General features: G+C 36.6%; 5 protein-coding genes and 1 non-coding gene across 11 annotated transcripts; 4 read left to right on the forward strand and 2 right to left on the reverse strand.

The window, feature by feature from the left end:
• Positions 1-4885: 4885 nt before the first annotated feature.
• LOC121769199 (pentatricopeptide repeat-containing protein At3g29230-like) lies at positions 4886-6988 on the forward strand. The gene has a single exon (XM_042165926.1). The coding sequence runs from the start codon at positions 4985-4987 to the stop codon at positions 6767-6769; it is 1785 nt and encodes a 594-aa protein (XP_042021860.1). The 5' UTR covers positions 4886-4984; the 3' UTR covers positions 6770-6988.
• Positions 6989-7043: 55 nt separating this feature from the next.
• LOC121769200 (UPF0301 protein Plut_0637-like) lies at positions 7044-9186 on the forward strand. 3 transcript variants are annotated; one of them, XM_042165927.1, is made up of 4 exons: positions 7044-7185; positions 7295-7447; positions 7774-8331; positions 8431-9186. In XM_042165927.1, exons 3-4 carry the CDS (start codon positions 8232-8234, stop codon positions 9075-9077), a joined length of 747 nt encoding a protein of 248 aa, XP_042021861.1. In that variant the 5' UTR covers positions 7044-7185; positions 7295-7447; positions 7774-8231; the 3' UTR covers positions 9078-9186. The 3 variants fall into 3 exon arrangements, with proteins under 3 accessions (XP_042021861.1, XP_042021863.1, XP_042021862.1); XM_042165929.1 differs by having other exon boundaries at positions 8230-8331; XM_042165928.1 differs by lacking the exons at positions 7044-7185; positions 7295-7447 and having other exon boundaries at positions 7471-8331.
• A 2751-nt stretch (positions 9187-11937) lies between these two features.
• Positions 11938-15959, forward strand: LOC121769332. Of its 4 annotated transcripts, XM_042166107.1 has the most exons (6): positions 11938-12168; positions 12247-12335; positions 12426-12551; positions 13177-13388; positions 13466-14024; positions 14287-15959. In XM_042166107.1, exons 4-6 carry the CDS (start codon positions 13179-13181, stop codon positions 15732-15734), a joined length of 2217 nt encoding a protein of 738 aa, XP_042022041.1. In that variant the 5' UTR covers positions 11938-12168; positions 12247-12335; positions 12426-12551; positions 13177-13178; the 3' UTR covers positions 15735-15959. The 4 variants fall into 4 exon arrangements, with proteins under 4 accessions (XP_042022041.1, XP_042022040.1, XP_042022039.1 ...); XM_042166106.1 differs by having other exon boundaries at positions 11938-12335; positions 12431-12551; XM_042166105.1 differs by having other exon boundaries at positions 12247-12551.
• A 1114-nt stretch (positions 15960-17073) lies between these two features.
• On the forward strand, positions 17074-19557 carry LOC121767223 (pentatricopeptide repeat-containing protein At4g21300-like). Its single transcript, XM_042163447.1, has one exon. The coding sequence runs from the start codon at positions 17077-17079 to the stop codon at positions 19444-19446; it is 2370 nt and encodes a 789-aa protein (XP_042019381.1). The 5' UTR covers positions 17074-17076; the 3' UTR covers positions 19447-19557.
• A 117-nt stretch (positions 19558-19674) lies between these two features.
• On the reverse strand, positions 19675-19746 carry TRNAQ-UUG. Its single transcript has one exon. It is a non-coding gene; the product is annotated as a tRNA-Gln (tRNA).
• An 808-nt stretch (positions 19747-20554) lies between these two features.
• On the reverse strand, positions 20555-20896 carry LOC121768693 (probable protein phosphatase 2C 55). The gene has a single exon (XM_042165234.1). The coding sequence runs from the start codon at positions 20894-20896 to the stop codon at positions 20555-20557; it is 342 nt and encodes a 113-aa protein (XP_042021168.1).
• Between the last annotated feature and the right edge of the window lie 2888 nt (positions 20897-23784).

The raw sequence follows: 23784 nt of genomic DNA on the forward strand, positions 1-23784 counted from the left end.
TTTGGGGTAGGAATTTAAATTGAACTTTTGGAAACATGATTGGTAGTGCGTTAATTAGGTGTAAATATGTGATAGAACTTGAAATTATGGAGATTATATATTTCAAAATTATATTGTAGCGCCATAAGTTTGAACTATAAATTAGATATTGTTTTTTCATAGGTGCAATGCATTTCTTTACCTAGAAATTTTGGAGGTTATATCTTTCAAAATGATATCGTAACGCCATAAGTTGAAACCATAAATTTAATTTGTTCTTTTTTCCTAGATATAATACATTTCTTCAACTTAGAATAATAAAGGTTACAAATTTTAAGATGATACTTTAACGTCATAAGTTCACAAAATAATTTTGATTTTTTTTAGTTTCATAGGTACGATGCATCTTCAACTTTATTTCATAGGTATGATGCATCTTCAACGTATTGATTTTTGAAATTATTTCTGAAATATATGTAAGAGTGTATTTTAATTTAATATTTGAGAGTTGTAGTCATTTTTTTGTTTTTTTTACTTTTACACTTATCATTGAAATTTATTAGATGAACCTTAAGATATAGAAGATGATTAACTTTATGGGATGATCAAACCACTGGTTATGGATGAATAGATTATACTATTATTATTAAAGAAAAAATATATCTTCGAAGAAATTTTATGCACGTTAAATAGAGTAATTGTGTGATAAGAATTTAATTTAGAAGATTACACATTTCAAGTATGTTGTAGCGTTATAAGTTCGAAATATGAATTTGATACTATTTTTATTATAGATAAAATTTAACTTGAAATTTTGAAAGCTACATATTTCAAAATGATAACGTAACACCATAGGTTGACACCATAACTTATTTTGTACCCTTTTTTTTGTAGATACAATGCATTTCTTCAACTTAGAATTATGGAGTTTATATATTTTTGATACTACAATGTCATAAGTTCAAACCACAATTATGATATTGTTTTTTATCGTATATACAATGTATTTCTTCAACTTGGAATTTTGATTTTAGAATTATTTATAGAAAAAAAGTGAAAGTGTATTTTAATTTAATATTTAAAAGTTATAGTTATTCCTTATTCTTTTTATTTTACTTTTATAAAAAATTATTAGATTCAAATTGAAAAAATATACAAGATAATTAATTTTTAGAGATGATGAAACCACTTGCTATGGATCAGAAAATTACATTATTATTAAATGAAAGAACAAATCTTCATAGAAATTTCGTATAAATGATAAAAAAAAAATATTTAGGGTGAGAATTGTAAATGCGCTGGTTAGGTGTTAATGTACGATAGAATTTGAAATTATGGAGATTCCATATTTCAAAATTATATTGTAGCATCATAAGTTCGAACCATAAATTTGATATTTTTTTATAGATACAATGTATTCTTTAACTTGAAAGTTTGGAAGTTACGTAGTAATCAAAATGATATCGTAACACCATGAGTTGAACCCATAAATTTAACTTATTTCTTTGTCATAGATACAATGCATTTCAACTTATGATTATGGAGGTTGTATATTTTAAGATGATACCGTAACGTCATAAGTTCAAACCACAATTTTGATATTGTTTTTTAACATTGATACAACGCATTTCTTTAACTTAGAGTTTTGATTTTAGAATTATTCCTAAAATATATGTGAAAGTGTATTTTAATTTAATTTGAGAGTTTTAGTAATTTTTTTATTTTTTAATTTACTTTTACACTGATCACTAAAATTTATTAGATTGGCATTTAAATAGTATAGAAGTTGATTAACTTTTTGGGATGGATGGATTAATTATACTATTATTATTAAAAGATAAAACAAATCTTTGAAGAAATTTTATGCACGTTAAATAGGTGTAAGTGTAATCTAGTTGAATATTAGTGGTATTTTCTTTAAAGAGAGTCCATAACTATGACGATGCATTATCAATTCAAGAGATTCATTGGATTATCGTTTTTATTAAAGGGAGTCAGTTTATTATCGTTTCATTGTTTTTTTTATGTATAGTAGTACTATACTAAATATTTAATCATGTCTCATTTTTTACATGTAAAATGATAGGTAGTTACAACTTGGATATACGTTGTTTGTATGAATTAATGATTTCACCTAACTTTCTAATTAAGCAATTTCCAGTTATAGTATAGCAAACTAGGATAGAAAAAAGAGAATGTTTATGTAAAACAATTGAAACATAATCATTTTCCAACTCAATTTTGACATGTTCAATTTAGAAACCAAAACTATTTTTGCATCTTTTATTTTGGTAAGTGCACCCCTCGTATTACCACTATAACAAAGCATATGTATATGGTGGGCCGGCCCAATCCAACGCCTACTAACATATTTAATGTTATAAATTCACTATGAACATTGGACTGAATTTAATTCATGTCAATTCAATCCAAAACTTATAAGTCGGGCCCAATGATCCAATAATTTGATAATATTAGGTCAAAAAATTTTAATCCAAAAAATTCAAATTCTGAACGACATTAAACTGAATAACCCACCAGCCAATAGGATTGAATTGAAATTAACATAAATTTCATAGGATTAATCCGAAATGAATGAGTTCCCAACAGGATTTAAGTTTTTTAACTTTTTTTTGAATTTACTCTTAAGATTATTATACTAAATGATACTCCTACTTATTTAGGTAAATGTAGGGCTGGCAATTTTCGACACGACACGATAATCTGACACGAATCCGCACGAAATTATTGGGTTGGGGTCAAGTCTTATTGGATTCGTGTCCTTATCGGGTTGACCCATTAAGAACCCGATAATTTCGGGTTGGGTTCGGGTTGGATGCGGGTCGGATACGGGTAACCCATTAAGAAATAATATTATTATTTTTATTATTATTTAAAAAAATATATATTACTTTAATTTTTTAATTTCTTATAAATTAGGTTTAAATAGTATAAAACGAATTTTAATTATGAAAATTAGGTTAAAAATTAAGGTTTAATCGTGTAATATTAGGTTTTAATCGTGTAATATCAGGTTCGGGTTGTTATCGAGTCGTGTCAACCCATATTATATCGTGTCGATAACGGGTTCGTGTCGGGTGCGGGTCGTGTTCGGATTTGAAGGTAGCAGGTCGGGTTCGTGTTCGGATTTACAGTTTCCTTAGCAGGTCGGGTTCAGGTTAGGCCTTATTGGGTTGGGTCATTATCAGGTTGACCCGATAACGACCCAATCCGCACGATTTGCCAGCCCTAGGTAAATGTATATTCTCGTATGTTTAAAAATTATGTACATCGTATAATATCTGAGTTAAATTAAAATAACACTTACTTATCTAGGGAGTGTTATATTGCTAACTCAATACTTAATTACTAACTATAATTAAACAATAGTCATTAGATATTCAAATCAAGGGCCTAGATCATCAGTCCCGAAATGTCAATATGATCAAATTATAACGTCAATAAGGGTATTAATGTCAATTTACAACAAATTAATTATAACCGACTTTTGAAAAATATCTTATAACTTTAAAACGCATATAACTTTCTCGATTTAAATTATGTTTTCGTACAACATATATCAAATTAAAGATAATTTCATAAGGATTCTAACGAGATCTCACTAGCATATGTTCCGATGTCAAAATTTGAAAAAAAATAAAAAAAAAATCAATTTTTTTCGTACAACAACAAATGTCAACATAGTATATAAAATATTTCAATATAATACACGTAGAAGGTTAATATAAGCAATGTGTTAACATAATCAAAGCATTGTGTTGATATTTTCGAAACACTATATTGACATTTTCATCCAAAATCCTAATTTGATACTAGTTTTTTTTATCTTTTTCGATTTAATTAATAAAATAAAAAATTACACATGGCAAATTTTAGACCACAAGATTTCTAAAATCCTATGGTCTTAAATTAGTTGTAGTTAGTCATTGATCACTCCACCACTTATATATATATTTTCTTAATAGATATAAAATCATTGAGATAAGGTGTGATCAATTGCTAACTCACCCCTTAATTGTTAACTACAACTAATTTAACACCATAAGATTTTAAGGATCTAATGGTCTATAAACAACCATGTGTAAATTCATTTTTTATTTTTAATACCAAAAAGATAATAACAATTCTAAATTTAGGGTTTTAGATCAAAATGCCAACACAGTGAATTAAATATATCAACACCGTGTTTTGAATATGTCAACACAGTTTAATATTGATATTTTACATATATTAAGTTGACATATTATGTTAGCTATATTGACATAAAGCTGTTGACGAAATATATGAAAATTTATGAAAATATTATCAAATCTTAACATCGAAACATATGCATGTAGGATCTCGTTAGAATACTTATAGAATTTTCTTTAATTTGATATATGTTGTGTGAAATAATAATTTAAACCGAGATAGTTATATGCATTTTAAATTTTGAGATATTTTTTAAAAGTTAGTTACAACTAATTTGTTGTTAATTGACATAAATACCATAATTGATATTTTTCGTTCAATGTATTGATACTCGGAGTTGAATGATCTTGACCCTTAATTTGAAGATCGAATGTCTATCATTGAACTGTAGTTAACAACTTAAAAGTGAGTTAGCAATATAACACACCCTAGATAAATATGTAGCTAGAAATGGTTTTTAAGCATGATTTGCTCACAATAATTAGCTGGAAACTCAAGTTATAGGATAGGTTAGTGTAAAGAATAACACTTGAACGAATTACCCGAACTTGAGCGTTTTAATCCGATTGACAACCCTAATTATTTAAATATTGCCTCGCGATTTTTTACTATGTATCTTGACACAATTTTTACTGATAAAAATGAAAATATCAATAATTCAAGGAAAATAAAATCCTAGAAAAAAAAATCCAACTAAAAAGAGTTCCAAAAAAAAATTCTAACTTCTTATCTTCAACCCCAATTCTAAATTCCACAGCGGCCATTCGCTCTTCCCAAATTCACTACAAAAAAAATGCAGATTCCGTTGCCGGCGCGAGCTCCGACGCTTCTCTCGCGGCGGAGGCTCTTCGAGCAGAAGCTCTCCGACCTCCACAAATGCACCGACCTCAGCCAGCTCAAACAGCTCCACGCGCTCATTTACAAATCCAATCTCCACGATGACCTTTTCGTCGCGCCCAAACTCATCACCGCCTTCTCCCTCTGCCGCCAAATGGCGCTAGCGCTCACCGTTTTCGAGCAAGTTCCCGCCCCAAACGCCCATCTCTGCAACACCTTGATTAAGGCCTATATTCGGAATTCTCAGCCGGAAAAGGCGTTTGAGCTTTTCTACACAATGCAGACTTCAGGAATCGTTCCGGATAATTACACTTATTTGTTCCTTCTCAAGGCTCACTCTGGGTTGAGATTTGTTAAAGTAATCCACTCCTATGTGGAAAAATGCAATCTTTACTCGGATTTGTTCATGCCTAATTCGTTAATTGATGCTTACTCTAAGTACGGATTGATTGGGGTTGAGGCAGCGAGATCTCTGTTTGATGTGATGCAGGAGCGCGATATGGTCACATACAATTCGATGATAAGTGGGCTGGTGAAGACTGGCCAGTTGAAGGAGGCGCAGCAACTGTTCGAGGAAATGCCTCAGAGAGACAAAGTGAGCTGGAATGCTATTCTTGATGGGTATGTCAAGGCTGGGGAAATGAGCACTGCGTTTAAGGTTTTTGAGAAGATGCCGTCGAGGGACGTTGTGTCGTGGTCTAATGTGATTTCGGGTTATGCTAGAATGGGCGACATTGAGATGGCTAAGGTTCTGTTTGAGAAAATGCCGGAAAAGAATTTGGTTACTTGGACTATAATGATATCTGGATACGCAGAGAAGGGGCTCGTGAAAGAAGCTCTCGCGCTTTATGATCAACTCGAGAGGGAGAACATGGAGCCTGACGATACGACATTCGTGAGTATCTTATGCGCTAGTGCACAATCCGGGATGCTGAGTTTAGGGAAGAAAGTCCACAGCACCATCATCAAAAGCCGCTACAGATGCTGCACGCTCATAAGCAACGCTCTGATCGACATGTATTGCAAGTGTGGGAGCTTGAACAGGGCCTGGCGATGCTTCAACGAGATGGAGAGCAAAGATCTAGTGTCGTGGAACACCATGATCCATGGCCTGGCCATGCATGGCCATGGCAAGAAGGCGCTCCATCTCTTCAATAGGATTAAGCTAGAGCAGTTTGCACCGGACAACGTGACATTCGTTGGCATCCTATCTGCTTGCAACCACGCTGGCATGGTCGAGGACGGGATCCGTTACTTCTACAGCATGGAGAGCAGCTACAACATTGTCCCTCAGATCGAGCATTATGGTTGCATGATCGACCTCTTGGGGCGTGGGGGGCGCCTCAATGAGGCACTGAGGCTTCTTAACTGCATGCCATTTGAGCCTAATGTTGTTATCTGGTGCTCCCTTCTAGGGGCTTGCCGAATGCATAATGCCCTGCAGTTAGCAGAGGAGGTGCTTGATGAGTTGGTGAAGTTGGATCCGGCTAACGCAGGGAGGTACTCTGTGCTGTCGAATGTGTACGCTGCTGGTGGGGATTGGAAGGGTGCCGCGGATACAAGGCTGCGAATGTGGAAGACAGCCAGCAAGACACCCCCCGGGGCTAGCTCAATAGAGTTGGATGGGGAGTTTCATGATTTCAGTGTTATGGATACTAGTCATCCTAAATCAGATAAAATTTACCAGACTGTGAATGGGCTAACTCAGCTTCTTCGAAAAGTTGCTCTTGCTCCAACTTAGAAATTTGGTTGCATATATATATATACACACACATATGCTTATGCCATTGAGGTTACTTCCTGGGATGATAAAGATTCATGTATACTATTTTCAGAAATGTGTAATTTTGAGGTTTGGCACGTGGCATGTATATATTTGTAGTGCTGTAGATGACAAAGGGCAAAGGGGCAGCAATGTTTGCTGTATTTATGAAATACTATGAGATACTCTTTTATAGTACATCTTTGGTTACTGCCATTATGTTTCATTTTGAGGAGGACTTCTAAGAAATGGTTGCCAATTGTCTTTAGTTGTTGTCAAAATGGCAACAAGCAGAGACCTCTGTTCTTTTAAGCCAATTTCAACACCATTGCTGCTTCAATGCTCATCTTCTGCTATAAGCGATGTTTAGAAGCCGATATTCATCTCATGGCATTGTAAGGATGAAATGAAATTCTGTTTGCATTTGGCATGGTGTTATTCTGTATTAGTAGAAACTGATACTATACAGATAGATGAATACGGTTGTTGTTTCGAAATGAACAGGGGCAGCAGCCCTTGGAGAAGGAAGTGGTGCAACCATGTCAGATAATGAGGATGAACTCCAAATGGATTTCTCTTTGGACCAATCGGGAGGCCCCGACCTCGCTGCTTCCCAAAGAGCCGGAGTGAACTTTAAGGCAAGAACTCAAAATTGAGGTAAAAGCCTAAAACAGGTGAAATTCTCTTATGTTATTATGAAGCATGTGAGAATGACCTCTTCTCTTTCGATGAAGCATGAAATTGGAATGAAGAAATCAATCTTAGTCTCTAACATCATCTTTCCAAGATTATGTGCATCACTTCAATCATCACAATAAACACTAGATTCTCTCATTTCTCTCTGTTTTTTTCTACTAATCTTATTTATACTATCTGATGATTCACAACTAGAAATAGGGAACATGATCAACTTCTGCTATAGCACAGTTACAAGAAAAGTTCATTCTTTTCCACCTCGTCATTCTTTATTCCCCACTTTTTAGGATGAGGAAATCCAGACCACCTATCCCGAGATGCCACGTGTAAGCTGTCTGCCAAGATTTCTTTGATACTTTTCATCAAGGGATGGGTCCTTCAATGTTCAATCCCCACCCTTTTAATGCACTTTTTCCAGCCAACAATGAAGGGAAAAATAAACACAAAGAATGGAAGAGAAGCAGCCACATACTCCACAAAAAATGTTGACTTGTACTATCACCATACAATCTACAGCAATTATCTCTAAAATATATTCTTGTTACATAAGCTGTACAAAAAAAATATATATGTGGTGTAAATTGAATCTCACTCCACATCTTAGTATGCAGAAAAGTTCCTCTTATCCATAGATATGAATATTATATGCTATATCCATTTCTTGCATGCATTATATAGTGAGTGATCATATCTAGACCTTAGCCAATCAAATAAAGCTTGGTTTCTCTCATCATCAACAACAGCCATGGACCTTGTTTCTCCAATCAGAGGCAGGATATCCACATTCAAAAAGTGCAGCAGCACCTTTGAAACTAGAAAGTCTAATTCTCCATTCTCTGTAGCATGTATGTTCTTAATCTTATTCTCCCTCCCCATTTTCTTGTCCTTCAAATTCAAGAAACTAATAAAGTTGCAATCTTTGGCGGTAAAAATTTAAAAAACAGGTTGCATGCCAGGTCCAGCCCAGTACGAAGAAGGCCCGTCTGTCAGAACAGACTGGCGGGCCTTCCGTGCCAGGCTGGTGGCCCGGGAGCAAGCTCCGCCCGTGGAGGAGCGAAGCGGAGACAAATGGGCCCACGGCATCTACGAGCCGGAGAGAGGCTGCCTGCTGATCGCCACGAAGAAGCTGGACGGCGTCCACATCTTCGAGCGGACGGTGATCATACTGCTGTCGACGGGCCCGGAGGGCCCGACGACAGGGCTAATACTGAACCGGCCGTCGCTGATGTCGATCAAGGAGATGCAGCCTTTGGTGCCGGGCCCGGTGTTCTTCGGGGGCCCGGTGGAGGAGGATGTGTTCCTGGTGAGCCCGCGGGGGGAGGGGGTGCTGGAGAAGGTGGTGGAGGGGGTGTACTACGGGACGAAGGGGAGCGTGGGGAGCGCGGCGGAGATGGTGAAGAGGAAGGTGGTGGAGGCGGAGGAGCTCAGGTTCTTCCATGGCTACTGCGCTTGGGAGAGGGAGCAGCTCAGCGATGAGATTCGGGCTGGGTATTGGGCTGTCGCGGCCTGCAGTCCTAGTGTCATTCAGCAGGCTACTGTTGGGCTTTGGGAGGAGATTTCGGGCCTCATGGGCCCGACGAAAGTATGGTAAGTAATGTACATGTATAACCGGTGAAGGTCATTGTTGTATATAGGTGATTAATTACTTTTATGGAGTATTTGTTGGAAATTGATTAGCGTATTGGAATTACTGAATTATAGATGGTCGCCGCAAAAAATTTATTTTTGAAGGACTTAGAAATTAAGAAGTAATTATTTGCGCTGAATTTTTAAAAATAAATTTCCACTAACACTGATCTTTTTTCACTAACTTGACATTTAATATAATCCACACGGGCACAGTGATGACATACACTAACTACTTATGACACATTAAATTGTAGGCGAAAAGTATTAATAGCTGCGGTTAGGTGATGTCCATGTCTCCGATTAATACTTTCTCCATTCCTAAAATAAAAACTTTGAAAACAATACAAATTATAATGTAAATTTGTTGAAGTGAGAAATAGGAAGAAAAAAAATGGAGAAAGTAAGATACAGGAAGACAAAAAATAGTGGAATTAGCGTTACTGGATTTTGGAAACGAACAAAGGGGAAAAAGTTTATATTTTAAAAAAAAAAAGTTTACCTAAATCCTCAATTTAGTTGAGTCTATCTTCCACCATGGAAATCGACGAATGAGGTTGCTGACAGTAATCGTCTTCATTGCTAGTTCACAGTCGATCTTTGCCCTTGTCTTGCTCCATTGTTCCCTCTTGCTCAACGGCACATGGGTCATCCTTCTCTCAACTCTAAATATGCCTAATTCATCGCATTTCACTATCTAAAAAACAATGAAATCACAAAATGTATGAATAGAGCTTGTTAAACCCTCTTGTCTCATCATCGACTTAGTGATGATCATAACTCCTCTGTATAAGTATGAAAACCCTCCCTCTTATAAGGCCTTTTAAGCAGTGAGTGACTTATTTCTAATATGGCATCAGAGCGGACCCAAGTCGAAGTCGATGATGGATTTTATCTCTTTATCTCTTCTCTTGCCTACCATGGAAGTCCGATGTGTCATTACGGCCCACACGTGAGGGGGCATAATAAAACTATTAAATCTTGTCCACTATCGACTTGATGATAATCCTATGGAAGTCCGATGTGTCATTACGGCCCACACGTGAGGGGGCGTGTTAAAACTATTAAATCTTGTCTATCATCGACTTGGTGATGATCCTATCTCATCTATATAAGGATGGACAACCCTCCCCTTTTTAAGGGGTGAGTGACTCATTTCTAATATGGTATCAGAGCGGGCTCAAGTCGATGATGAATTTTATCTTTTCTCTTACCTACCAACGTGATGGAGGTCCGATGTGTCATTTCGGCCCACACGTGAGGGGACGTATTAAAACTCTTAAAATCTTGTCCCACATCGACTTGGTAATGATCATAGATTCTCTTTGTATAAGTGTGGAAAACCCCCTCTCTTATAAAGTCTTTTAAATGGTGAACGACTCATTTCTATTAGAGTTCACAAGAGACTGCATGTCCCTTACTTGATTTCCGAAAAATTGAAAGTGTATTTTTTCAATTTCAATTTCAATTTCAATTTCAACATGAACAGAGTTGTTTTGTAGCAATTTCAAGTTTATATCACCACTTGTTTTAATTTCGTCGTTTTTGCTTTTTTCACATTTAATTAATTTTAGAGTACATATTAGTTTGGTGAATATCAGTCATGATGATATTATTATTTCACATCAATTCTCATGTGTTTGAAGTCGAAGCTGGAAATATTAATGGGTTATTTATTAATCGCATGAATGAAGCCGGGCATTGTTAATTGTTGTTACTCAAGGTAGTTGAGATAAAAATCCCTAAATCTCCAATATTTTATTTCCCTATAAAGTAGTAGCAAAAAAGATGTCTTACATCACCATAACTCCAATATCATTGTGACATATATATAAATAATAACACATGCTTCTTTAATAATGATATGGTATTTCATATCTGTTTTTACCAAGCATTTCTAAACATATTTTTAGATAAATCACACATCTAACATTTTTTAAATTTTGAGCTCCATCAATTGGTTCATAAATTTTCAAAACCATTACATATTCTTTAAATTTTCAATATAATTAAAAAATTGTCACTTAATTAAAACACACTCTTTTATTAAAATACTTAGAACGATATTTATATATACACTATACCAATTAAAATCATTCAACTGCCTCTTTAAAGGAAGATAAATAAATACTTGACGACACCCGCATTGAAAATTGAAAATTTAAAAATAAAAAGAATCTTTTTTATAGTTGAAAAAGTAAAGATAATCCAATTATTTGTCTTACTGTCATCCTAGTGGATCTGGATTATGCTTGTTTCGATGTGATTGTTTAGTCTCTACATGTCATGTTATTAAAGAAGGTTAAGAGATATGATTGACTAATTTAAAGTAATAAATTCGCATTAACTATTATTTATTTCAATTTTAAATTCAAATATGAAAAACAATTAAATTCCATAATAATACTATCTGATTTTCGGGTCGTTGAGGAAAATCAATTCCCCACGCTCTCCATCCGCTCGTGTATCCACCATCGGCGCGAGTGAAGCTGCTGCAGCCACTTTTCACGGCGGAGATAACTCTCAGTCGCGCTGTCCGCGCGTGGGAGGGACATGACGAACTTAGATGAGATCAGTTGGATGCTTTTGTTGTTGCAAGTTAAATCATTGTCTCATTCAGTCATAATTTTATTTCAAGATTGCATCTTTTTTTAAAAAAAGGAATAGATTTTTAGAAAAATTACCAAGCTCATCACTCTCCTATTCCCAAATCAAATGCAGAAAGGTTAAAAAAAAGAAATGATAATATAATTTCTGATTTTGGAGTAATAAAATAATGTGTAGCTGAAAAGACAAGGAAGGTGGGAGAATCTGGAAATCTGAAATAAATGTCCCATGCCTTCCAGGCCTTCCTAAAAACCAAGAAAATCAGCAATAACAATATTTCATTCCCTTTAGATATGAGTAAACATTTTTTATTTCATTATTTCATCTCCAAACTGTACTACTAGTATTTATCGAATCTCTCATATGGACATGGAATGATTGACTCCAGAGGCCAGGATGTGTGTGTGTGTGTGTGAGAGAGAGAGAGGAGTACTACATAGAACAATAAGGTGTGATTCCACCACATGTTGACAAATTCAAGTCATTGTTCTTGCAAACAACACTTTTTCATGTTTGTGTCTGTGCAGGGGGAAAGATCTTATCTTGGATCTCCCTATCTCTCTCACTCACTCACTCCTGTGCTGTTGTTTGTGGTGAATGATAAAGGATTTAATTTGTGGGTGCTGTGATCTTTTTCTTTTCTTTTGAAGGTTCACCAAAGATTCCATCTTTGGACATGGGGTCCTTAAATTCTTGTCCTTTTTAGTGCAGAGAAATTCCATCTTGTGAAAGTGAATTTATCTCTGTAGCTTTCCTTCAACTGCTTTATTTCTGGATAAAATTTTGACTCTCTGGATTTTGGAAATCTCAGAAAAGGATCCCGAGTTTGAGGGTAATTCTCATAATTTCTTTTGAGATCTTCACTTTCTTAGATTTTTCTAAAAATTTAATCTTAGTTCAGCTTTTAATACTTTGCTTTTTTTTTGTCTGAAGATGCTCACAGTTTTCTTGCATCCTTGTTTTCTATATACATTTATGTTTTGAGAATTTGTGGTTCAATTCTTGCTATAGTGTTCTTACCATGATTATAGTCAACCCAATGGTTACATCACTGAGATTTTTTATGGTTTGAATGCATAATCCAAAAAAGTTGAATAAGCTTTCTGAATTCTGGGTATTGTGAAAATTGATGCTTTAATTCATTATGGCAAGTGAATGCTTTTCCTTTCCTTTTTTTTGGGGCTAAATATAGCATGGTTTTTTGGTTTAATTTAAGAGAATTTTAGAAAGAAAACATTCTTGGAATATTCTGAATTAGGTTGTTTACAATGTAAACCGGGCAAAGCTTATTAACTGTTTGCAAGAATCATTCTTCTTTTCCCTGCATTTGAGGTGTCCATGTTTACTCCTACAAATTGGATGTTTAGTTATTTTGAATGCTTTGTTGTTCCAAATGTGTTACTTGTATTAGCTAGTCCGTTTCGTGCTTTCGTTAAAAGTAGCTCATGTTGATTCAGGAATGGGAACGAAGATACAAGCTATTCCGTTTCTTAGGGAAAAACATCACTCTGTGATTGACCTTGATGCAAGCACAAGCAATGCAATGAGGTCTTCGTATAATGAAATGGGGATGCTGCAAAATGGCACGAATCCAGACTCAATATCGTCTTATGACATACAGAAAGTGAAGCAGACGATTCTCGAGCATGAATCAGTTTTCAGAAACCAGGTACAGATCATCTTAATCCTGAATCTATGGAATGCATGAAATGTTATCTCATTGTGTTTTGGTGTTTGGTTGTTCAGCTCAGGGAACTGCACCGCCTTTATGGAAGGCAACGGGAGCTGATGACCGAGATCAAAAGGAAAGGAATGAACAAAACTGATGTTATGGAAGAAAAGTTTACGTCTAGCTATCTGCTCTCTCCCTTCCCCACTGAAAACACGAAGAGATCATGGAATCCCTCGAATAACACCATTTTTCAAGGTGCAACATATAGCCTCGGATTTCAAGAAAGATTTTCTAAGTTTCCCGTTGTTGAGAAAAGGAACCATCTGGCAGCATGTGATGGAGATGATAGACTCTATCTTCGTGGCGTTCAGACATCTCAACATGAGCCCGATGCTTTGTCATTTAGTTTGTACAACAGAAATGGTTATCATCCAGGAGACGAAAGGATAACCAACCCAAGAAATGGAGTTTCTGATAGGCTCACGCTGTCAAGGGCAGAAATATCTGAGAACCCATGTTCCAACCTCAATCTTGTCACGAAAGATTTCTTCCACGATGACACATCGAGTAAGGAAGGTTCACTGAGCATTCACAGATTGAGGAACGAGAGGAGTGGACCTGATTACTATGCTGGTAAGCCTATATAAATCACATTCATATTCACATATCTAATTTGAAGGGATTGATACTTTCTTGTGAGCATTTCTAATGACAGTTTTGCTGTTTTTAGTGCCATTTTTACTTGTATTGTTCGTCTGCGTACAGAAAAATAGGTCGTTTACTAGTTCTCGTGTTATAAGTTTGCATGCTTGCTCCACTACGAACCATCGTTGTAAAAACAAGAAATAGGCATTTCTAGTACTCATCATTTTCTTTTATGTTGTGCTCATTTCAGTTAATTCTCCAGAGAAATGGAGAATCGACAAACGTTCTCTGTTGGGAGAGCTCGGTTCTGGAAAGTCAGTGTCTTTTCCTCAATCACTTTTGGCTGAGCCAAGAAAAGAATTCTCAAATAGTACATCACTCTCTCGGAAGAAGAAGAAGAAGAAGATTTTTGGAGTCGAAATTTCTGAAGGAAACGATGATGCATTTGATTCTGTGCCTAACATGTCGAGTAATTTGGATCACCGCGTTCCCACCTCATTGATTGCTGATTCTTTCGTGCAAAACCTTAGCCTTTATGGAGAAAATCAGAACGAGGGCAACCATGAAAGATCGAAGGCTGAGTCAAAAGGTGGAACGTGGCTGCAGAAGGCGACGAACATGGCTGCAGAAGGCGAACAGAAGCCACGAGAGGCGATTCCTCAACTTCCTGCTCTTGCAGATCGTGAAAGAAACCATGACAACAATCCCAAAGGATCATTGCCATGGTTTCTTAGAGATTCCAAAGTAAGTACTGACCTCAACGACAAGGCGAAGGGTTGCTATTTCATGAATCTTGACTCGTTGCAGAGTCGTTCCCACAAGTTCTTTGCCAAAGTTGAAAAACCCGATGATGCGTTGCAGACTTCAAAACAGGAAAAGGAAGTCAAGGGTGAAAATATGAGGCATTGCATTGACTTAAACATGTCGTTGGACGAGGAGGGTGCACCGTCTGCACCTTCTCTCCCGTGTGCTATCGTGAAAATAGCAACAACAGAGATAGACTTGGAGGCACCGGCAGCTCTTGAATCCGAGGTGGATGCACTTGATTCAAGCGAAAGCGATAAATTTGCAGCAGAGGCCATGATTGCCATCTCATCATCTGTGGATGAAAAACTGGTTGATGAATCCTTCTCTAGTTTGAAATGGTTTGCACAAGTGGTTTCTTCCGAACACGTTGCAACGAATCAGAGTCGAACCGGACAGGTTGAGGAATCAATACCCGATGGCATGGATCACTTCGAATTCATGACGCTAAAGCTGGAAGACTCCAAGGAGGAGTACCATCACTACGAGCCATTCGTGTTGCAAGCTCCGAGTGATGATGACACGGGAGCTTCTCTAACCAGAAGGACTCGGAGAGGGCAGTCGAGAAGGGGGAGGCAACGGAGAGACTTTCAGAGGGACATCCTCCCCGGTCTAGTCACACTGTCTCGACTTCAAGTGACCGAGGATTTTCAGGCGTTCGATGAGTTGCTGAAGGCCGGGGGCGCCACCAGGCAGTCGCACTCCACGAGGAACGGGAAGGGGAGGAAACGTTTGGCTTCATCTCCGAGAGTGAAAACACCTTGCTCGAGACAAGCAGAGCAGCCGGTGTGCCAGATTGAGGAGAGGAGTTTAGCCGGATGGGGAAAGAAGACGCGACGTCTGCCTAGGCAGCGATGTCCTAACGCGTTCCTCTCTTTCCCGGTGAAATGTTGATGAGGGCGGTCGGTTGGTCTTCCGATGAGCTCGCTTGTGCCTAACTTTGGTACCAATTCGTGTACATAGAGAGATATAGAGGTAAAAATATTGTTCTGGTGTTGGCCATTGCTTTGGTAAGAAAAGAAACACTTCATTGTTGATTTAATGTTTTTACTTATCACAACATTGATGACAATGTAAACCATTTTTTATGACAAGTGTTCTTGGTCTTTATATACTCCCCATCCTTTGTTACAATGTAAACCATTTTTTTCATGAAAGGTGTAAATGGTCGCTTTTGTCTCATTGTTTGGAGCGTATAACCGAACATATCTTATCATTTAGGTAGTTATTACTCTCTCCGTTCCATAGTAATAGAGATGTTTCTTTTCGGTATGAAGATTAAAAAAAGAGTGATGCTAAATGGCCATATTATGGCCGGCCATAAAAAGTTAATTTAGTCCATTTACATATATAAAAAAATTAGAATTATCGATATAACCTTATATGCGTGTGAATGAACTTGTGAGTTGGTACTTATCTTTGATTTTCATTATGTAAAACACATTAATATCACGAATTACTGTATACGTTGAGCAACAATCAAGAAATGACAGTAATAATAAGTTGAGCAAAAACTACGATAGAGCAGCAGTAACATGTTGAGCAACAAATAATGAAAAGGATATAAAAGTAAAATCAAATAGTATTAAATCGAAAATTTGAAAAAATTCAATTTTTTTTTTGCTATTTAATCAATTTATGGTTGGCCATAATATGACCACATAGCTTTATTCTAACAAAAATTGTGTTAGGTGAGTTAAGTAAAGCGAGAATAAAGTGGAAAATGAAAAAGTTAGAGAGAAAAAAGTAAGAGAGAAAAGTAGGTGTGGAAAAATGTGTTGACTTTTATTAAAAAAGGAAATGACTCTATTACTATGGAACGTACCAAAATGGCAAAATGACCCTATTACTATGGAACGGAGGGAGTACTATTTAGTACTCATTGTTTAATTTTTAGTATTAAAATGTCCTGGAAAAAGAATTCGTTAATAGTAATATGGATGTGCGTGCCGAAATTACATATCAATTACTAAATTACAAGTTGATTACTCAGTTGACGTACATGATATTATATTCCTAAAACTGAAACGAGAGGTACTAAATGGTAATTACATAAACGGTGGAACATTTTCGAGTGAACGCTCGAAATGATGTGACAAAATCAGCCATTTACCCTATATATATATATAAAAAAAAATTCAATCAACATCAATTGATAGTTTTAGACTGTAAAACTGGTAAACTGGTATATATATATACACCTTTCAAGTTAGTTTGAATCATTTCTATGATAATTATGAATCTATTTTCCTATGTGCCAACAAAATCTTGGAAAAATTTGAAATTTTTGCTTTCATCAAAATCACCAATTTCATACTTGCACAACTCAACTGCTGAAAATCTACCTGAATATTTTGCTTCTTGTTTGGAAATCTGTCCAGATATCAGTTTTGTAAAGAAACTGCATGCTTGCGTGATCACACATGGCCTCGAACGCAACATATTTCTGGGCTCGAAGCTTTTCAATTTACTTGCAAAGTTTAATCTTTTGGCAGAATCTAAATGGGTTTTCAACACCATCATCAACAGCAACCTCTCTCTCTGGAATTCAATCGTTGTTGGGTATTTCAGAGCCGATCAATTTAGTGAAGTTTTAGGGATTTACTTGAAATTGAGGCGGAAAGGAATTGGAATTCACAGTTCGGCGATCACTTTCACGCTAAAAAGTTGCGGTGAGTTGGCGGCTTCTAAATTCGGCAGGAATCTTCACACCGACGCCGTTAGAATCGGGTTGAGTTCGGATCGATTTGTGGGTTCGTCGTTGATTGAATTCTATACTAAATGCGATAGAATTGGGGAAGCAGCTAAGGTGTTTGATGAAATAGCTGAGAGAGACGTGGTTGCTTATACTTCCTTGATAACAGCATACTGTAAAGCTGGCGATCATCGGGCAAATGAGGCGTTCCGTGTTGCAGCTGATATGCAGATGAATGGATTCGAGCCTAACAGAGTGACGTTGGTGAGCTTACTGCATTGCGCATCTCAGTTACGAGCTCTCGATGAGGGAAGATCAATTCATGGGTATGCAGTTAGAAGAGGACTTGGACTTGGTTGTGCAGATGAAGTTTTTGAAACAAGCTTGATCGATACGTACGTGAAATGTGGTGATCCGAACGCTGGCGCCATTGTTTTTGAGAAGATGAGCAGGAAGACTACTGGTTCAAGAAACGCGTTGATGGCTGGTTATCTGAAGTTGGGAGAGCCGTTGGAAGCTTTCGCCATTTTTGTAGAAATGGTTGGTGAATCCGAGCTTGATTTGATTGCTTTAGCAAATGGACTATTGAGTTGTGCTGATTTGGGATATTTGCTTATAGGAAAGGCTATACATTGTCACATAATTCGAGAGGGAGTTGTTCTTGATGTTGTTGGTGAAACAGCCTTGATTGATATGTATTCCAAATGCAAGAACTTATCTGCAGCAGTAAATGTTTTTTACAGATCAGAAGCTAAGGATGCAGCTATGTTGAATGTGATGATATCTGGCTATCTTCACAATGGATGTGTGTATAGAGCCATTGAGACGTTTCGTGGGATGTTTGCAACGCGTGTTAGACCAAACACGGGCACCATTATCAGCGTCCTTTCTGCACTGTCCGTTATGGAGGATGTACGGACAGGGAGGTGCATCCATGGCTTCGCGTTCAGGCAAGGTTTGGAAGCAAACACGGACATAGCAAACCAGTTCATTAACATGTACGCCAAATGTGGCCTCATGGGATGCGCTGGGCGAGTCTTTGATAGGATCAAGATCAAGGATCGGGTTTCATGGACATCGATGATGACATGTTTGGTGAGCCACGGCCGAGCTGATGCAGCAATGTCATTGTTTCAGCTTATGCAGAAACAAAGTTTGCAACTTGATGCTATCACATATACATGTCTGGTTCAGACACTGAATCAACTCGGATCGTTGATGCTAGTCAGAGAAGTACACGGACGTGTGTATCGAGAATCTCTAGAGAGAGATACGACATTGATGAATTCCCTCATTACCACCTACAGCAAGCAGGGGAAGCTCAAAGTGGGAAGCACTCTGTTCAAGCTCATGGATGAGAAGCATTTGTCATCTTGGAACACTATGATAGCTGCATATGGTATGCACGGTGACTTTGTTCAAGCCCTCAAGCTGTTTTACCAAATGAGGCGAGAAAAGATCGCCCTCGATGGAGTCACGTTCAAGTCAATACTCTCCGCCTGCAGCCACACCGGCCTTATAGAGGAGGGCTTCCATATTTTCAGCTCCATGGAGAGGGATCATGGGATCACTCCATCTAATGAGCACTATGGCTGTTTGGTGGATTTGCTGTGTCGAGCAGGGAAGCTCGAGGAAGCTTACGATATTCTTGAGCGTGCCCCATCAAGACGGAATGCTTCAACTCTAGGCTCTCTGCTAGCTGCTTGTAGAGTTCATGGGAACTCGGATATAGGTGAGAGAGTGGGAAGGTTGCTGCTGGAGATCGAACCGGAGAACCCGAGCGCCTACTGCTCGTTGTCGAATCTATATGCTGGAGAAGGAAGATGGGATGAAGTAGCTGATATTGGGGATGTTGCCAAGAGAAAAGGTCTGTGGAGGACTACAGGATACAGCCTTATTGATTTTAACTGATCTTCAATTGTTTGAGTTTTGAACCATATGCAAACAACGCATTTCTGTTGATTTAAAATCAGAATCAGAATTCTTATTTGTTTATAGCATTTTGAAATTTGCAGATTCCATTATTTGTCCTTGTAATAAAGAAATCTAAATATATTAGTATTAAAATTAGTGTGATTATAATACAAAGAACTTTAAGTTCAATCTATTACTGCTAATTATTTGTGTAAAATAAAAAAGAGGTCCTACCGGGAGTCGAACCCAGGTCGCTGGATTCAAAGTCCAGAGTGCTAACCACTACACCATAGAACCCGATATTGATAAATGAACTAACGAAGTAGATAATTAAACAAATTAAAGGAAAGAATAAATAAAGTAATAGTATGAAAGAGTGAAATAAAATGGAGAATAACATAAGTTTAATCAACTCAATTGTAAGGGGACAACTCAGAAAGAAATAGACCGTACGAGCACGACTCAATATTAATGGGACAAAGAGAGGGCATAAATTTATGTAACACTATGAATTATTAGGTCATCCGCATCCATGTCTATTAACCGTCTCATCTCTTCACTATTCATGAGTCTCAATGTACTTTTCACCCCATATCTTAACTAAGAGACAACATTTGCATCCCTCCATCTCTTAACCATCTCATCCCTTAACTATTCATTCAATTTCATTTTTTATTTTTATTTCCAACAAATTCAATTAATAAAAACACATTTCATTAAATAAAATAAAATTACAACTTAAAATTCTAAAAAAACAAAAAAAACACATAATTAAAATCCTAAAAAAAAAAATCGTTCACTCTCTCTAAATTCAAAATCTCAAAACTCAAAGAAGTAGAAGAAAGAGTTGTCTAATGGCGATCATATGCGTCTACCGGTTGCCAAAATTTGCCCAAATGTGCTCCATTAGATATTTATAGAAGTGATTGGGGGCTTAAAAAATAAAAAAATTGAAATTTTGAAAAAAACGGATATGAACGGCTAGTATATTTTTTGGGATTTTTTTTAATTTTTGAATTTTTCCTGAATTTTTTTTAAAAAAACAAGCAAAAAAACATTTAAAACGGATATAAACGACGCCCACTCGCGGGCTGGCGAGTGGGCATCACGGACGAACCAGAGCTCGCCACGTGGCCAACGTGCGTGGCGAGCTGGGGCACGAGATTCCTCTAATAATATAAGCAACAACCACGGTTATATCGTCTCTTTTCCCGCCAATGCCAACCCACCTGCGCCTGGTTCCTGCCTCGGCCGACGCCACGGCAAACAGGGTCTTAGCACTTCGGCGCTTAGATTTCAAGTACGCCGCCGTGGCCAATTCACGCGCCACCATCTCCGGTTCCAACCCCTCCGAGAGGCACCGCTCCATGACGGCCTCCTCCTCCTCGGGAAACAAACTGTCGAACAACCCATCGGTGGCGGCGACGCCCTCGACCTCCACCGCCATCTCATCCGCCAACCCCGGCCCCGAACTCACCCTTCTCTCAAGCTGATAAGGCTTGTTGAACCTCCACAGCTGCACCGGCGACCGGAAAATTATCTTTCCGTCCCAGGTTAAATTTTTTACATAAATTTTTTTTTTACAAAACGCAACGTCCCTAACCAATAATGAAAAAATCAAGGGTAACTCATATAGTCATATGACTGCCCCACGCAAATATATGCAGCTATTAAAAAAGTGTCATTCAATTTCCATAACAAAATTTCCAATAAACTAATTGTAACTTTAGTTATATATACTAATTTATTTACATTGCAACTTTCTTTTAAATCGTAGTATTTCACGAAATATTATTTCAAATTTTATACCCTTTAAATTCACGTGAACTCGATACTTCAAAGAATAGTGGAGTAGTATTTTTTACATTTTATATTTTCTTTTGAATTGAATAATGTAAAATATAATATTTTCATAATTCTTTGTATTTACTTTATTATAATAAATCGAGAATCAAAATACGCCAAAACAATGATTTTAATTGTTATAGTTACATGATAGTTATCAATTGCTAACTCATCATTTAATTGCTAGCTACGACTAATTTAATACCATAGGATTTTAGAAATCTTGCGGTCTACAATTTGCCATGTGTAATTTTGTTTTTCATTTTTTAATATTAAAAATATAATAGCAACTATCAAATTTAGGCTTTAAAAACATAATGTTAATACAATGTATGAAATACATCGACACAAAGACATGACAATGTCAATACAATTACATATTGATATCGTACAAGCATTGTATTGACATATTATGTACCGTGTATTGATATAAAGCTGTTAACGAAATTTATGAAATTTTTATTTTTTTCAAATTTTGACTTCGGAACATATGCAAGTGAGATCTCGTTAGAACCTTTATGAAATTATCTTTAATTTGATATATGTTGCGTGAAAAAATAATTTAAATCGGAAAAGTTATATGCGTTTTAAAGTTATGAGATATTTTTCAAAAGTTAATCACAGCCAATTAGTTGTAAATTGACATTTATACCCTTATTGACTTTTTTTATCGTATTGACATTCCGGGCTAATGATCTAAGCTCTTGATTTGAATATCTAATGATTATTATTTAATTGTAGTTAGCAATTAAGTATTGAATTAGCAATACTAGTATTAACCTTCGTGCTATGCACGGGATATAAGAGTTTCAAATAACGAATACAAAATACTCCTATAATAAAAATATAGAAAAGAAGAACTCAAAGCAATGTGAAGATTTAAAAAAATTTGTACTTATCTTCTCTCACTCTAAATGAAGAATTTACTACTCCTTAATGAATGTACTCTTATTTATATATAATTATAATTTATGATCCAAGTGGAGTAAAAACAATAAAATTAATGACAAAAAGAATATGTGTAACTAAGGATCAAAAAATATAAGTTAATTAGAATAAATATACAAATAAAGAAAATATGTGTGATTAAAGATCAAAAAGTAGAAATTGGAATAAGAAACGTACAATAACAGTATACTCATATTAGATCATTCAAAAAATATTTTAAATTATATATTTGTGTTGTCATTTAGTTTATAGATTAATTCAGAGAAAACATTATTACAATGATGAATAAAATTTTGATTTAAACCCAAATAGAAGGTAAATTAAACCCTTTAGCACAATTCCAATTTTAAACTCTTTAGCACAATTCCAATTTTAACTCAAATAAAAGGTAAAATAACAATACATAAACTTAATTACAAAGATGAAGTTAAATTAAAAAAATATTTATACAAAGTCCAATAAATTAATAGTTCAAAATTAAAACCTAATTTTTAAAACATAAATATAATGATATACGTAACACCCAATTTAAAACTATATTTTTATAATTTTTTTCAAAATCATAAAATCCAACACAAATAAAGCCCAATTTTTTGTCCATTAATATCTGCCTCTTTTCTGTCCAATGTTGCCATTTTTTAAATGACCAAAAGGGTAAACAAAATAGCTTTGCATTTTCCCGCCAAAAAGGGCAAATAAGTAATTTTTAATTAGTAGCCATCTTTGTATTTTGTCTTATTAATGGTGCAACATAAATTAAACCTCTTGGATTAAAATACTTAATTGTACTAAATTGGCAAAAGTCTAATTTAATTATTTATTGGTCAAAGTATTGAAATGACTAACATTTTTCATAGCCCAACGGAATTAAATTCCATGGCCACAAATTTATAAGGGAAGTGGCCCAAAAGAATTAATTTGATGGCCCGAACGAAATTAAAACTATGCATAAGTTCATTATTTTTTGTGGCCCAATTCAATTTAACACAAAGAAAAAAAAGTAGCCAAATTTTAAAAATATACTCCCATCCGTCGACTGCCTCTCTCTCTTCTCTTCTCCACAATCCATTCCTCCCCCAAAATTGAGGATCGGTGAAACCCTAGCTCCATCGCCACCGCCATTTCCCGTTACCATCGCCGACCACCACCGTGCCGGACTCCGCCTCTCCTCTCTCGCCTCGCTTTCAAATTTTCCAGCTTAGGTAGGAACCTTAGCTTGACGTGAAACCGAAATCCCCCCTTCGCCGCCCGTCGACCACCGCTCTGGGCGGCACCGACCCCTTGGCGGAAGCCACCGTCCGTCGGCTCGCTCTCACGACGGTAGGAATACGTCCGTCGATCATCAGTGCCATGCGCCCACTGTCCGCCGTCTCCTCTCGTCACTCCACGGCGATCCGGCGCCGCCAGCATTGGTGTCGCCGTCGTCTAGCCTCGGCAGAGGGAAAAAGAGCATCGATCCCCCCTCCGAGCTCCGGTTCCGATCGAGAGCCCAGCCACCCGTCGGCCAGTAGCTAAGCCCTCCCCCCCGCTTTTTTTAGTCCT

The sequence above is a fragment of the Salvia splendens genome, chromosome 15 (genome assembly GCF_004379255.2).
Source record: "Salvia splendens isolate huo1 chromosome 15, SspV2, whole genome shotgun sequence".
Taxonomy (NCBI): Eukaryota; Viridiplantae; Streptophyta; class Magnoliopsida; order Lamiales; family Lamiaceae; genus Salvia; species Salvia splendens.